We start from the raw sequence: 16,153 nt of genomic DNA on the forward strand, positions 1-16,153 counted from the left end.
AGGCTTTCCACAATGTTCCCTCAAACACTGTTGACCAATGTCTTTCCTAGTGCTTTCCATCTATATCAAAATGATCTGTTTGTCATCTGCACTAAACTAAAGCACCCTTAAAAGCTTTATATACATATACATGTACTGTTAAATATCTTTATGTGTCATTCATTTTAATAGCTGATGCTTAGTAGTTATTTAAACTTATTGAATGGATAAATCAGTGGCTGATTATTCATTAACAGAGATGTAGAGGGGTCTCTTATACAACAAGATTCCTTTGTATACTTAAAGTGTACTTCAAATTATATAGTTTTTAGAAACTCATAACTTTAATAACATAAAGTTAAAATGTATACTTAACTTATAAATTAAAATATATAGTCAGCACAGCAATGCTCATGAATTAAAAATCTGAGAGGTTGGAAGTCAACCTCAATTGTTATGTTATTCCCTGGACTGGTCATTTTTTGTAAGATATTCAATTTATCAGATTCAACAGAAGGAAAATATTTATAGTCTAACTTCCTCTCTATTGCAAATGAGTTCTAATTGCATATGTGACTTTTTTGATAACTGAAGAATTTCTTTTTTACTTAATGGAAGTATTTTCATTAACACTCAACTTCTCAGCTTTCCTTTTTGAGACAAGATATTGTAAAAGATTATAACAGCTTCATATAGAATTATCCATTGCTATATCCCAAATCTTAGGGAACATACACTTTACAGTTATATCAATCAACTCGAGGAAGCAAAATTCCAAGTCAGTAGAGCCTTATTCAAAAAAGAGAAAACTTTAATTCAAATAAATATAAGTTTAGAAGCAATGCGGCTGTGGTTATTATATTATATAAGACTTTTCATGTTTATAACGTGTCTTTTGTTCCTCTTAGAGTACACCAAGGAATGGTAACATAATTTTTTCGTAGGCAATAAAAAAGAAAAAAAAATCCGTGTTTGTAAACTTTCTTATAACAACGACAAGAAAAACCGCAAAAAGAAGATCTTACCACAAAATATTAGAACATAGGGGAGGTTATATTGTAATTAGCCATGTCTGTCTGGCAGAATTCTTTCTAAGGGAAATTGTGAAGAGCATTCATTGCATTTCAAGCCTCAAAGGTTTTGATAAAAGAAAAAAAAGACAGCTGCAGTTTTTGCTACAAAAAGACAGGTGGCGTAAGCATGCAGCGTTTTAAAAAAATATATAAAATGATTATTTTCTCTGGGGTTCTTTGAGGAAGCTCGTTTGTGCTCCGGTTTGTGACTTGGCCCGGTGACGTCAGTGTGGCAGTGCGGAGTCAGGCGCGGCGGCTCCCTATAAGCCGAGGAGCTGTCCGGGTGCTGAAACGGCCCGACCAGCTCAGCCGTTGGACCCCGGAGGAACATGCTGTGGATGTTCTCTGCCATCTAAAAAAGAGGTAAGGCTGCTTTTCCGTTTGATTTACTGGAAAGTTCTAAATTGTTTTCTCTTCCCTTAATTTCTAGCTGAGAAGAAAAGATCGTTTGACTATCTTGTATGTATAGAATAACGGAATAAGCAACCCGCTGCTCTTTAGCCAATGTAAGGACACTGTATGCATATATATGTGATTGAATCTATGTTGTATACCACTTGCCGTTAGATATTTATTGACCATGTTGTTTAGTCATGAGAAGTGTGAAAAAGTTAAGAATTTTAGGATCAATGCACATATTAATGTGAAGTTAACCAAGCTCAATATTTTGTTTCTTTCCTTAATTTATTGTCTCTCCCCCCAAGAACCAGAGGCAAAACCTTTATATGCTTAATATTTTTAACAGTTGGTTTTCAATGATTCAAAGGCTGTTAAATACATTAGTCATAAATTTTAGCAACCAATTTTGGAACTATTTTTTTTCCCTTGAAATTTACCTTGCACGAGCTCAAAATTAACTAACTACATGCAATCTTCTTCTGAACTGGTACACTCTGAGAGGGCTTGCACTGTGATTTGATAATTTTAGTTCCAGGAAAGTAATATTGGAATGATCTCGAAAACAGGCTTCTTCCTTTATTCAGAATGAAATATTATCTTGGGTTAGAGATTGGATATGAGCATGGAATCCAAAGAGATAATTACCTGAATACATGAGGAAAACATCTATAGTTTTACAAACTGTTATTATTATGCTTTGATTGAAAAACGATGTGCAGTATGTTGCTAAAGATTTTGAATGGGACAAATGTTGCTTTTTTGTTCTATATCCTGACTAGTTGAATTGCTTGAATTAGATATATTCACCTGTATTTGTTCATGGTCCAGTCAAATTTTAATAGAAAAGACATCTTCACTCATGAGGTTTTAACTCAAACCCTATATAGAATACTAGAGCTGTTGAAACCATCTTTACTACTTTGGAGAGCTGCTACCCAAGAAACACATCCCTTGAGTCTTACTCAAAGACAATAACCGTCCAAACGGAACCTTATAAATGACTAAAGCATAGAGCTTGTTAGGCTGTAATTTACATACCTGCATTGAGTATTCTGCCCCGACTCCACAGCAAAGCCCCCTGTTCCCAACCACCACAAGACAATGATTTTAAAGACAGGCACACAGCTCATATGTTAAGAATACTTCAAGAGAATGGCTTAAAAGAAAATGGGTTCACTAAGGTTCTCAAAATTACTATCCTAAATGATATTGTTGAAAATAGATTACCAAGACTAAATTAATCCTGAAATAATATAAAGAATCATGTATAATATATTTTTACTTAGACCTGAAAATGTATGAATAAAACTGTTTTTAGTAAACATTGATTCATAGTAAGTATTTTACAAGTTTTCTCTGACATGTCTTTAAAGAGTTTCCTTTCAGTAAATTAAGTAGTCTTATTAATGAGAATCATTTTAATGAATATATGCATCTGTGCTAAAGAAACTTCTATAACTATAAATATTTTGGGGCTTTAAAAATTACCTAAACACCAATATTATTTTGTAAACAATGATATTTTCTGCAATTGATGTCTAAGCTAACAGAGAATTGAACCCACATAGCTTATATATTACAGAACCAGGATCCAGGTAAAGATATCATGACCAAGCTTATAAACTTTCTTTATATTTATTTTATTTGCAAGAAAATGGCAAGTATTAAGACCGTTTTTCAATGTTAGCAATGCCAAATGTAAAACTTATGAGAATTAATGTCCTTGTTAATTCATATGTGAGATAATAAGGCAATAGAGAAAAATGAATGAAGATTTTTAGGTGGGAAGAATTCAACACATTATCTTTGTATACCTAAATCAGGAATTACATAGTGGTTATTTTAAGATGTTTTAACAGCATGAGTCATTTAAAATTTCACAGGTCCAGACCAAAATACACAGGCATAAATCAAGCTGAATTGGAACACTCACAAGTTCAGAAATAGACTGATTAAGTAAACTCATGTTCTCTTTCTAGCATCTGTTATTATTTACTATACATTCTTGAGGGCTGATGAAAAATATAGCCATGATTGCATCTTGCGAGACAGTGACAATACAATTATTAGGAGAAACGTGGAGCACAGATATTTTAAAACAGTTTATTATTTTAATATGTTTACACAGAAGGAAATTTCATTGAATTAGCCTACCAACTTGGACCTGAGAAAACACATGTTGTGGAGGTTATTAAGGTACACACCTTTCAAAATTGATAGTTGGATTTGGTGTCAGAGTGAGACTCAGTTAGTTCTGAAAAATATGTGTGAGTGGGACTCATTCACAAGATAGTTCAGTATGTTTGACATTGACATGCTGTATCACTTTATCATATGTAATGATATTATTGCTGCTATATTTCTACAATAAGATTAGGTGGATAATTTAGGAACTAAACCCCATTTTTGGGGGGTACAACCTTAAGGAAATTACTTTTTGTGTGTGTTTGCATGTGTGTGCAGGTATATATGCATGTTTTAAATTACACCGACTAACCTTTTTGTCAATGATTTCAATAGGAATGCTATTCAAGAAAACTAAAACTCAACTTGGAAAGCCTTTATTAAACAGAAACAATGCATACTAAAACCAAACTCCATGTTTTGCAATTTAAAAAATAAAATTTGAGAAATACCGTATCAGTGTTTTTGTTATCATTTTAACCAGGTGTATACCATGTAAATTTGATGCAAAGGGGCATCAGTTTTGTTAGATTCCTGTGGTTAGCTTGTGGGAATCATGGAGGGTATATTTATAGATTTCAAAAACAGTCATCTTAAGTTTAATGTGAAGTAATCTCTACTATGTCCATTCCCCACCAAATGGTTGATTACTTCTTTTGCTATAGTGTTCCTAGTCTGCTTCATTTGTGTTAACTCATGTTTTCCATCTTTAAGGAAATCTTTCAACATGGCAGAAGCTAAGACCCACTGGCTTGGAGCAGCCCTGTCTCTCATTCCTTTAATTTTCCTCATCTCTGGGGGTGAAGCAGCTTCATTTCAGCGAAACCAGCTGCTTCAGAAAGAACCAGACCTCAGATTGGAAAATGCCCAAAGGTTTCCCAGTCCCGAAATGATCAGGGCTTTGGAGTACATAGAAAAGCTCCGACAACAAGCTCACAAGGAAGAAAGCAGCCCAGACTATAATCCCTACCAAGGTGTCTCTTTCCCTTTTCAGCTAAAAGAAAATGGTGATGAAAGTCACTTGCCAGAAAGTGTAAGGGATTCCCTGAGTGAAGATGAGTGGATGAGGATAATACTTGAAGCTTTGAGAAAGGCTGAAAATGGACCCCAGTCTGCACCAAATGAAAACAAGCCCTATACCTTGAATTCAGAGAAGAACTTTCCAATTGACATGCCCGATGATTATGAGAATCAACAGTGGCCAGAGAGAAAGATCAAGCACATGCGATTCCCTCCTATGTATGAAGAGAATTCCAGGGACAACCCCTTTAAGCGCACAAATGAAATAGTGGAGGAGCAATATACTCCTCAGAGTCTTGCTACACTGGAATCTGTGTTCCAAGAGCTGGGGAAGCTGACGGGACCAAATAACCAGAAGCGTGAGAGGGCTGATGAGGAGCAAAAACTTTACGCAGATGATGATGATGATATCTATAAGGCCAATAACATTGCCTACGAAGATGTGGTTGGGGGAGAAGATTGGAACCCAGTAGAGGAAAAAATAGAGAGTCAAACCCAGGAAGAGGTAAAGGACAGCAAAGAGAACACCGAAAAAAATGAACAAATCAATAATGAAATGATGAAGCGTTCAGGGCAGCTGGGCCTCCAGGACGAAGATCTCCAGAAGGAAAGTAAAGATCAACTCTCAGATGATGTCTCCAAAGTAATTGCCTATCTGAAAAGGTTAGTGAATGCTGCAGGAAGTGGGAGGTCCCAGAATGGAGGGCAAAATGGGGAAAGAGCAACCAGGCTTTTTGAGAAACCACTTGATTCTCAGTCTATTTATCAGCTGATTGAAATTTCAAGGAATTTACAGATACCCCCTGAAGACTTAATTGACATGCTCAAAATGGGAGAGAAGCCAAATGGATCAGTGGAACCAGAGCAGGAACTTGAACTTCCTGTTGACCTGGATGACATATCAGAGGTTGACTTAGACCGTCCAGAGATATTCCAAAATAAGATGCTCTCTAAGAATGGCTACTCCAAAACACCTGGCCGTGCTGTGACAGAGGCCCTACCTGATGGGCTCAGTGTTGAGGACATTTTAAACCTGTTAGGGGTGGAGAGTGCTGCAAATCAAAAGCCTCCCTATTTTCCGGGTCAGTATAACCGAGAGAAGATTCTGCCGAGACTCCTCTATGGTCCTGGAGGATCGAGAGCAAACCAGCTGTCCAAAGGGGCCTGGATTCCAGAGGTTGAAAACAGACAAATGGCATATGAAAACCTGAATGACAAGGATCAAGAATTAGGAGAGTACTTGGCCAGAATGCTAGTTAAATACCCTGAGATCATGAATTCAAACCAGGTGAAGCGGGTTCCCAGCCAGGTCTCATCTGAAGATGACCTACAGGAAGAGGACCAAGTGGAGCAGGCCATCAAAGAACATATGAATCAAGGCAGCTCCCAGGAGACCGATAAACTAGCCTCGGTAAGCAAACGGCTCCCCATGGGGCCCCCGAAGAATGAGAATATCCCAAACAGACAGTACTTCGATGAAGATCGTTTGTTGATGAAAGTGCTGGAATACCTCAACCAGGAAAAGGCAGACAAGGGAAGGGAGCATATTGCTAAGAGGGCAATGGAAAATATGTAAGAGGCTTTCTTTACATGCCCTACTTGCCCTCCTCATACCCCAAGAAAACCCCAACATTTCTCTTTAGTGTGTTGACTTCTATCCTGTTAACACTGTAATATCTTTAAGTGATGTACAGGCAGATGTCTCCATTTCCCTGGGTTGTCTGCTTCACTTACTCTGAGTTGTTCTCTTGTGTACTGATACATGTAAATGTTATGACTTCTGGATAAAAAAAGTAATTATGCCCCTCCTTTAAGAAAGATATCTATGATAGTGTTTAATAGTGTATCTAATGGTTGTGGCACTGTGGATGCTCACATATGATAAAGAGTGTCTTATAATCGTCTTGATAGTTTTTAATATTTATTGAATTATTTTGTTACTGTCTGTAGTGTTTTGTGGAGTACTGAAGCAAAAAAAAATAAAGCATTATAAATATATAGTTTTATTTACAAGGTCTTTTCTATTGTGTGTTTTATTTTTGATTAATAAATGTTATTTCTGGACAACTGTGGACTCTTCATTCTGGAAAACTGGAGACAATGACTATGGAGCAAGCAGTATGGAGCCAGAAGAGAAAATCTCCACCTTCCACAGCCAACCCAGGTAAGAAATCCTGAATTGTAAGTGTGTGATCATGCTATGTGCTTATAGAATGCGGCATCCTCCAACAGCCCACTAGTTAATTCTTGCCCAAGGTTTTTCATATGTGTGTGTATATATATACACACACACACACATATATATATATATACACACACATATATATACACACATAAACACACACATATACAACTTATGGAGTAAGCCTTTGTTGTCCTATTTATACCTTTTACCTATGTATGTAAAAACATTGAATTCTTCCATACACATAACCAACATTGAAAAAAAAAAGAGTGTGTACAGGACAATCAAAAATGACTATAGACAAGGAAGCAATCTACCTAGTCCCGGGTCACCTTGGCCCCCAGAGTACAAGGCTTCTGCCTCCTTTGTATGATTCCTAAGGGGTTACAAGACCCCCAAACTGACTGTCAGCTAAGTGAGGGCACAGGCACAGTGAGAACATGCCAGCTGCCCTCTCTCTTGCCCTGGGGCTGGGAGGGAATCATGAATGGGGTGGGCAGTACCTGTCATGTGTGCATCACTTCAGGGGCTGGGGAAGATAACAGCATCCTAACATAGCAACTGGGACTCAACATCAGGAGCAAGAAAATACGCAGAGCAGCACCGTGACAATGGCTGTTAAAACACCAAAGGAATATATAATTATCACTATTTATTGATGCTTATTGGGCATCAGGCACTATACTAAACATTCTAACACTTTACCTCATTTGTTCTCTACCAAAGGTCTTTGATTTCTCTTTTAATCAGGAGAAATGAAACTCAGAAAAGTTATACATAACTTTTCCAGTGTCACCCAGTATGCAAACTGGCAAAGCCTACATTCTTAACCACTTCACTACACTGACTTTTTGGGAAATGCCCTTTCCTCCGAGACTGGGGACTTGGGAGGTGGGATGGTGAGAAGCTCATGAGGTGTCGGTATGGGCCACTCCCCAGTGAGGGCACCAGTGAGTGCGTGTGGGGTGTGTGTCTGCGCTGTGTGTCTGAGCGGGGAGCGGAGACAATCCTTGAATCATCAGGAAGTGATTAGAAAGTCTACACACCTCGAGGGAAAACACTGAATGTAGGTTTTCCTACTTCATAATTTGCCTTGACTCTTTTCTGTTCAATTATCATACAATTTTATGAAATCCAATAATCTGTGAGTGGAAGAGACCTCAGAGGTGAATTATCTTTACAGTGTTTCTAATGAGTGATTTTTACTCAAATGCTTTCAAGGTAGAGAGTTACTACTCCACAAGGCAGTAGTGTGAACTGAGACAGCCAGGATACTTGTGAAGCTTAAAGTTCAGGTACATATTTACACGCCATGCTTTGCAGAGGTCCGCATTCACCTCTGCCCATTGGATATTCTCTTCAATTCTCTGTTTCATTCAGTAAGTCACTCCGACTGTGCTAAGTTCACCGTGTGACTGTATTTATGCAAGCCCTTAGCAGAAATGAATACATGACACATCTCCATCCAACAGAAAGTTCCCCTCCTGACAGGCTAGGAAGTGAGAGCAAGTGGCTAATACAACACAGCTGATGAGGTTCCAGGCTGGGATTTATACACAAATCTGGGGGATCCTAAACCTTGTACTCATTTCGCTGCAACACCAAGTGATGCTTTTTTCTTTCAAGTCTCTCAGCTGGACTTGAAACTCCACAATTCTCTAACAATGACATTTCAGGCATCAGGATGGGCAATCGGGGAGGTATTTAATTTGGGATACATATTGTCTGCATGACTTTGCTCAGGCAGCAGTCAGCAAGTATCTCTGCCTTTTTGCAGTACCGCTGTATCTCCAGCTATTGAGTCATCAGACATTTGTTTTTGATCCAAAGATTTTCTTCATATGTACATGGCTCACTGGCATAAAAAATAAAGTGCTAGGTACCATTCAAGTGTGTGGATGGGTGACAAATTAGTTGGAATCAGGGCAACGCTTCCCCTTTCCATACCCAGAAGGTCTCTTTCACTAGAAGTCACGGAGTAGCTTGAGCTCTCCAGGCAGATGCCCTCTGCAGGCTCCACAGGAAGGAGGGAGAAGCTGCACACATACCAACACGGCACCTCTTCTCCATGTCCATGTCTCCACCGGGAGTCAGATAAGAGCCTTGTGCTCCGTATGATCTCGGCAAGACCCTCACCCACCCAGCCTTCCCTCCCCTGGGTACTCATGGCCTCTCCTCCCTACCTGCCTTTCGGACAATTAGGACTAAACCAATTATGCTCCTTATTAACAAAACTTCCAAGTCACCCTTCATTTCTCACATTCACGTCCCCCTGCCCCCACTAAAATCTATCAGCTGTTTGACCCCCATTTCTACTTTCCCCCATATTCTATAACATTGTCCATTATGCCCTTTAATACTTGAGGTCAGTCATCAGCAAAATCCCCTGCATCCTCAGCCTCTTCTGCGAATATTCTCTTTACCTTCTTACTCTGAGGGAAATATCTCTCCGCTGAAGTTTCTGCTTCCCCTGAAACTCTCTTCCTTGCTCCTTTTTGCTGCTTATGGGACATTTTTTCTTTCACTTTTTTTTGAAGGGAGGTGGTATGTTAGTACACAGCTTTGTTATTCATGAGGATTGCCTTAGATTCAAGCGAAAGTAAAACCAAGTCAAATGAGATGTATCAAAAACATAAATAAAGGTTCACAAAATCCAAGCAAAGGTCAAGCCAGAATGTTGGACATCCAGAAGAGTTGGAATAATGGTCTTTTTTAAAAAATTGAAATACACTTGATATGCAACACTATGTAAATTTAAGGTGTTCACTTTATTGATTTACTACTTTAAATCTCATGCCATCAGCCAGTACGCATCCATCACCCTTCGCTCTTGCAGTCACCTGCTGCCATGGGCCACTCCCCCTCACGCGTTTACAAGTTGCTCCTGCTCATTGTCACTTTTTCTGACACTGCTTCTGTCTAATGCTTGCCAATTTCAATATCCATGAAGATGACCTTTTCAACACTTTCCAGGCTCCATCCTCCATCAGCTATTCACTTGCATAATTATGCCCTTGATCTTTTCCTTACTAATTAATAGGTGCAACCTACCCTAAATCTAAATGCTCAACATTTCGCTCTAACAAACGCCTTCTATATTTCCAGCATACTTCCTTTGTACCTTGTTCTGATAATTCCCCACACCCACCAGAAATGTAACACATGGATCCTACTATCTTTCCACTCTCTTTCATTCCTTATATTCTTCACCACCCACCTTGTCAAGCTTAAATTTCATGTTTGTCATTATAATTACACCTTTGGAAATATTCTTAACTCCTTCTTTCTCTCATGCTTTATTGTCATTGTTTTGCTAAACAAGGATTCTAGTTAAGTCCAATTCTCCACCCACTCATACTTCTCTCCTACAACTGAACATAGCAGGAAAACATACCATTGCTGATTGATTTTACTTTATTCATGCTGACTTCAAGTGGCCCATAATGCTCTCCTGGAATCCCATATACCCATAGCCTATTCAGTTATATTTCCCCTCTGTCAGCAAATATCTAGCCATGCCTCCACAGCCCACACTCTCACATGATTATATAGTTTCATGTTTCACTGAGAAAAATAAAGCAACCTGAGGAGAAGGTCTATAGATACCCGTGTTTGTTTTTACCTAGCTACCTACCTGCATCTGGGGTGATGCACTCTTTCTTTTCCTTTCCTTGTGGGTAACTGGCCTGTGCTTCTGACTTTATTAAGCCCTCTACTTGTGCACCTAGTCTGGCCTTCTTGCTTATTTGAGAACCTTGTTTTAGTAATCCTCCCATTCTCTGTGCATCAATGTTTGCCTTTCTACTGGATCATACTCGTCAGCATACAAATAGGTTGCAATTTTTTTTTCATCTGCAAAACCAACAAAACAAATGAAGAAGCAAAGTTTTAAAAACCTGTTTTAACCCCAATGTCCCTTACACCTACTGCCCCATGTCTCTTCCTGTGCAGAAAAACTAAAAAGTGAGTGCTTATTCAAATTCTCCCCTTACATTCACAAATCTCTTTTGATCAGGTTTTTATCCCCACTTTATAGAAATGGTCTTGTTGAGATCAACAATGACCCCCACATTGCTAAATCTGATGATCAATTCCAAGTCCTTATCTAATTTGACTGAGCTGCATCTGACAATGTAATCACTTTTTCCCCTGTAAATACCTTCTGTTTTTGGTGTCCAGGTCACCAAACATGCCTGGCCCTCTACCTCACTGGCTACTCTTTCTTGGTGTCCTTTGGTGTCCCTTCTCATCTCCCCGACTTCTGAACATTGGAGATCAGAGCTCAGACCTTGAAACCCTTCTCTTATCTGTCTACACTCATTCCTTAGGTGATCCCACCCCAGCCTTATGGCTTTACCACCACCAATTGGCCAACAGCTTCCAAATCTGTGTATTTGGCTCATAATGTTTCCCTGAACTCCAAACTTATTGATTCAAAATTGTTTAGATGATATCCTCACTTGGATGTTTAATAGGTATCTCAAAGGTAACAACCCATACTCCTTGACAAAATTCCAGCATCTCTTATGGACTTTTGCATCTCAATTCTTCAGACCAAAACCTGTGGTTTTCTTTCTGACTCCTTCCCTTATCTTATAGCCCATATATAAATTAACATCAAATCTTGTTTTTTAACCTCAAAATGTACCCACAGTCCATCTTCCAAATACCTTCACTATTACTAACACACTACTAACCATGATCATCTCTCACCTGAGTTATTGGAATATCTTTCTGTTGGTGTTACCTGCTTTCACTCTACTTTCACTGAATTTTGAATAGCCACCAGTATGATCGAGTTATAATCTACATCAAATTATACTGAGGAGTGAGAACCAAAGCTACGGCTATGGTGTGGGATGCCCTACGTGATCTAGTTTTGAACTCTCTCATACTACTCTTCCTGTTACTTCTTTGCACTTGTGCTGGCCTCCTGCCTGTTTCTTGACTAGGACAAGCATCCTCCCACCTCAAGATTTGTGCATGTGCTGTTTCTTCTTTCTAAAGTGTTATTTCCCCATGCTTTCCCTCCTAACCTCCTTCAAGTGTTTCATGCAAATACTGACTTCTCAACACCACTCTTTCTCAACCTTCAGTCCCTACACACCTTTTCTATCTCCTTACCACTGATTACATCTCACATTCTTCATCTACAGTTCCACCTTATTTATTGCTTACTCCTCCGTCACTAGAATGTAATCTCCCTGAGGGCAATTTTTGCTTGCTTTGCTCAGTGTTGTACCTCTAGCTCCCTAGATCAATAACTGGAACATAGAAAATTCACAGAAACTAGCTATCGATTAAATGAGTAAATTGGGAATGAGGGACAAAAAAAGAAGAAAAAATAAAAACAATGGAAATAGACTTTGAACCTAGAACAGTGAAAACAGGTAAATTCTTGTTGAAAAAAATAAAGAAACATCAACTTCATTACATCAGTACGGATTTAAGACCCACTTTTAATTTTTACAGAATGAAATTAATGTAAGTAAATGACATGAGTGAATTATTAAAATTTAACAGAATAAAATGAACAAAATAAAGTTCCTATCCAGTTTTCAATACCCTCTACACCAAGTCTTTCATCTTCACCTAAAGGAGATGTGATAGCAGCATTGGCTCCCAGTTACCTCCATGACTTGCGGGAAGGGAATAGGTAGGAGCTGTCAGCCTGTGCAAATGGGCCCAGATATTTTTTCACTTTCACTTACGCATGATCAGAAGGGCTGATGCCATGCCTAGGCAAGCCTCTCAGATGCCGTAGTTTTTGAGCATTGCCAAATTATAGCAATTTTGGCATTTTTATTAATAAGGGAGAATTATAGTTATTTTACCCCGCTAGCACAAAAAGATTATTGTTATTATAAATGTGGTGGAGATTAGTCACATGCTGAAATAAATTATGCCGCCCAAATACGCAGCTACTACATGTAAAGCTATTTATGCTGCCACTATTATTCCTGACAGTTGGAAGCCCAGGAAGCCCTGTGGGTTTTCTTCAGGGAACATCTGAAGGGGAAAAAGAACTAGGGCCTGAAAAGCCAGTGCAGTTTCCCTGGCAAGTTGAAGCCTTTGGTTTGGAACAAAGATGACAATTTGTTTGCAACTGTTCAGACAGTATTTACCTTCCAGAAGGTTTATGATAGCAACCATCAGCAAGTTTTTCTGCAGAGCCGAAGCCACATGAGTATTTATAATTAATTTCCATATCATTTACATATGCCTATATACACTCTGTTTTCTATTCTCAGGATATTTTCAAGTAAATATGTATTGTTGATACCTTGAGGTTTGTTATTTTATTAGATTCTCCCCCCCCCCCCCCGAAGCTCTTTTATTAAATCACTATCATTGACATGCCTTCTGGGAAGCACAGGGAAACAGTGGCGGTGGGGTGAAAGCACGGGGTGAAGAATGGCCTGCAACGTCTGTGCTATGACATAATGATGGAAAAGTTACATCGCTGCTTCTTGTTGCTCCAGCACACATTTATATTTTGATGCTTTTGCTTCCTCAGCCTGACAGACCCTTCCAATTTTTAGTCATTCTTTGAGGCTCAGTGCACACGCTGCTACCTCCATGAAAACTGCACTGATTGCTTCTTGCCCCTGGTTTTCACCGTGATTTTCTTTTACCTTCATTGCAGTATTTGTTTCTCTGGGTCTCACTACATAGCTACGGTTAGTCACGCTGAACTGTGGGCCTCACCTGCTGCATTGTGAGCTCTGAATATCCTCTACAATGGCCAGTGTAGGCCTCTTCCACGTGAGCTGCTCACTATGCAAGTGTTGAATAAATGAGCAATATTACCATCCCTCCCTCTTTGCTCTCTTGTGCTTTAGGGAGGGTGCAGGTGTCTTCAGCTCAATTTAATAGGAAAGAATGGAGTGAAATGCCTCCTGGGCACCCCTCATGGTCATCTGAGAAGCTCTTTGACCTTGGTGTTTCCAGAATATCTGAAAACTTAGGATGGTGCCATGGTTTATGTTTTAAAGAGTATCTAATTGAATGTTTGCCTTAATTTGAGTTTGAACCCAACCCTGGATTCCCACACTGGCATTCTATTTGGACTGGTAATTTTCTAATCCGGAGATGTAAAAGCACTCAAGAGACTGCTGTTTTAATTAAGATGAAGTGTTCACCCATATATTAGGGGGTGAGTTTGGACCACCATGAAATAATTTAATTTAGCCTTTCTAATGTTGGTTGGCTTATCAATTCCTGTGTCACAGCTCAAAGAGCATTCAGATTTCAGTTCCAGAAGGTCTTCTGACCAGATGGAACATTTATTTGGAGAAGAGGCTTTGGGGCTAATAAAACAAAACAAAAGCAAGTAAAATCCTGTCTTTGCTATTTATTGGATCAGGCACTTACTTTAGCTAGATCTGAGGTAGGATTATACATGTGTGAAGTGTTTTCACAGTGCCCAGAACTCAACAGTTGTTAAACGTAAGGCAGAATTTCCCAATCAATTAATAAACAACTACTGACCACTTGCAATGTGTAAATCCTAGTACTAGACATTATGCAGAGAAAGGGATATAAGAAGGGGATACATTGTATTTGCGCAAAAATAGACTACATTGTGAAAACACGTTGGCCTCATCAACAAACAGGATTATTTTTCATGCGGCAGCTATTTTGAGAAAATGGTTTGTGATGAAGCAACAAGTTCTGATTCCATCTGTCACGGGTTCCAATTTAGCTGGGGCCATTTCCCAGGAATTGGAATGTTCAAAGTCTGTAGGTGATATGAATCAACATTTCAGGTTTATTTTAAGCTTAAAATCCCAATTTATGCTAAAGTAATCCAATACGGACAGGGAAAACTGACAAGATCAAGTTCAAATTTCATATCACTGTCCTTTCTACACACTACTCCGATGTCATCTTTTTTAAAAATGATTTTTCCATGAGATAATGAAGAGTTTAATTTTGACTATATTTGTTCTCTACATTTGAATGATGATGCAATGACAAATCAACCCTTATAGACTTTAAAGGAATAATTAATACCCATGGTATTTTTAAAAATTCTACATGGGTTTTATAGGAAACAACAGACAAATTTCTTCTCGGCCTGCCCATTCATAGACATTGCACAATGAAATGACTGAAAAATAAATAAGGTAGAAGCCCTTTCCCTTGCCCCCTTAGTGATAATCCCACAATTCATTTCATTCTGAACCAACAGGTTGCTATGGTAGCCGCAGAGTCAGGGTTACTGCACCAAACCATTCTGTAATGTAAAATCAGCATGGCACAGGAGGCGTTTTAAGATCCATGAGAATGGTGAAAACAGTTTTGTGCTTTCACCTTCAGGCTTCCTGCATATTGAAGAAAATAAAAATAAGAAGGCATCCGTGCCAACCTGAGACATCTTTAATGGTTTTGGAGCCTTTCCAAAGTGTGGATGGAGTGAGCCATGACCTGTGCTTTCTATTCATTGTGCTTAAGATTTGTTCCTCATAAGACTTATCCTAGTAAAGGGAAGTTACATGCAACAAAAAATAAATGAGAAGAGCTGCTAATCGTGTGTTCTATATTTCTATTCATTTCCAGTAAGAGCTAACACAAGGTTTAATTTTTAATAAGTTGTGTCCAGATATACTGAGACTGTATTATAATTAGAACCATTGAAGCACAGAATTCAATACAATATGAAATGTCACTTTTGATTCTGCCAATATGTAAAGAATGCCTTCTTAATATATGTAAATATATGTTATAGGCAATATATAATACATGTGAATATATTATGCACATGTATGCAATCTAAGTGTATTAGAATGGCATTTTAAACATAGTGAACAGACTCATAATATACTCTACATATGTTACTCTTGCACATGTGTGCACATGTAAATATACATAAGTATATTGATCATTTATTCTACAATTTAGAGTCTTAAAAATTTAATAACTTTATGTCATCTAAAATGCCCTCCCTAGTCTCTTTTCATGTAGAATTACCTCTTCTTTACTGAGTTGAAATCCTAACCTTTTCTGTGGATGTATCTCTAACTATAAAATTAAAGAAAAATAGCTATAAAAAGATGGTGGGACAGTAACCAGAAGAGAGGTGGGAAGATATAATGGGGGGAAGGGTCTTCAGGGACAACTATAAAGGACACATGGACAAAACCAAGGAGGGGTGGAAGCAAGGGAGGGATGTGGGTTTGGATGGGGTGGCGGGGAGAGGTGGTGGGTAAACACAGGTACTGTAATTGAACAACAATAAAGTAATTAAAAAAAAGATGTTTGGTTAGTCAAAGAGTTCATACGTTTTTTTCCATAAAACAAAAGGCACATT

At 38.5% G+C, this 16,153-nt stretch overlaps 1 protein-coding gene across 1 annotated transcript; it reads left to right on the plus strand.

The window, feature by feature from the left end:
* Positions 1-1,264: 1,264 nt before the first annotated feature.
* On the plus strand, positions 1,265-15,202 carry SCG2 (secretogranin II). Its single transcript, XM_045854083.1, has 3 exons — positions 1,265-1,415; positions 4,350-6,819; positions 15,163-15,202. The coding sequence occupies exon 2, from the start codon at positions 4,363-4,365 to the stop codon at positions 6,229-6,231; it is 1,869 nt and encodes a 622-aa protein (XP_045710039.1). The 5' UTR covers positions 1,265-1,415; positions 4,350-4,362; the 3' UTR covers positions 6,232-6,819; positions 15,163-15,202.
* Positions 15,203-16,153: the final 951 nt, after the last annotated feature.

This window comes from Phyllostomus hastatus, unplaced genomic scaffold, assembly GCF_019186645.2.
Source record: "Phyllostomus hastatus isolate PE091 unplaced genomic scaffold, TTU_PhHast_1.1 phas_contig_137, whole genome shotgun sequence".
Lineage (NCBI taxonomy): Eukaryota > Metazoa > Chordata > Mammalia > Chiroptera > Phyllostomidae > Phyllostomus > Phyllostomus hastatus.

Excerpts from the sequence above, each read along its gene's own strand:
- SCG2 (XM_045854083.1), top strand. The coding sequence starts at position 4,363 with ATGGCAGAAGCTAAGACCCACTGGCTTGGAGCAGCCCTGTCTCTCATT.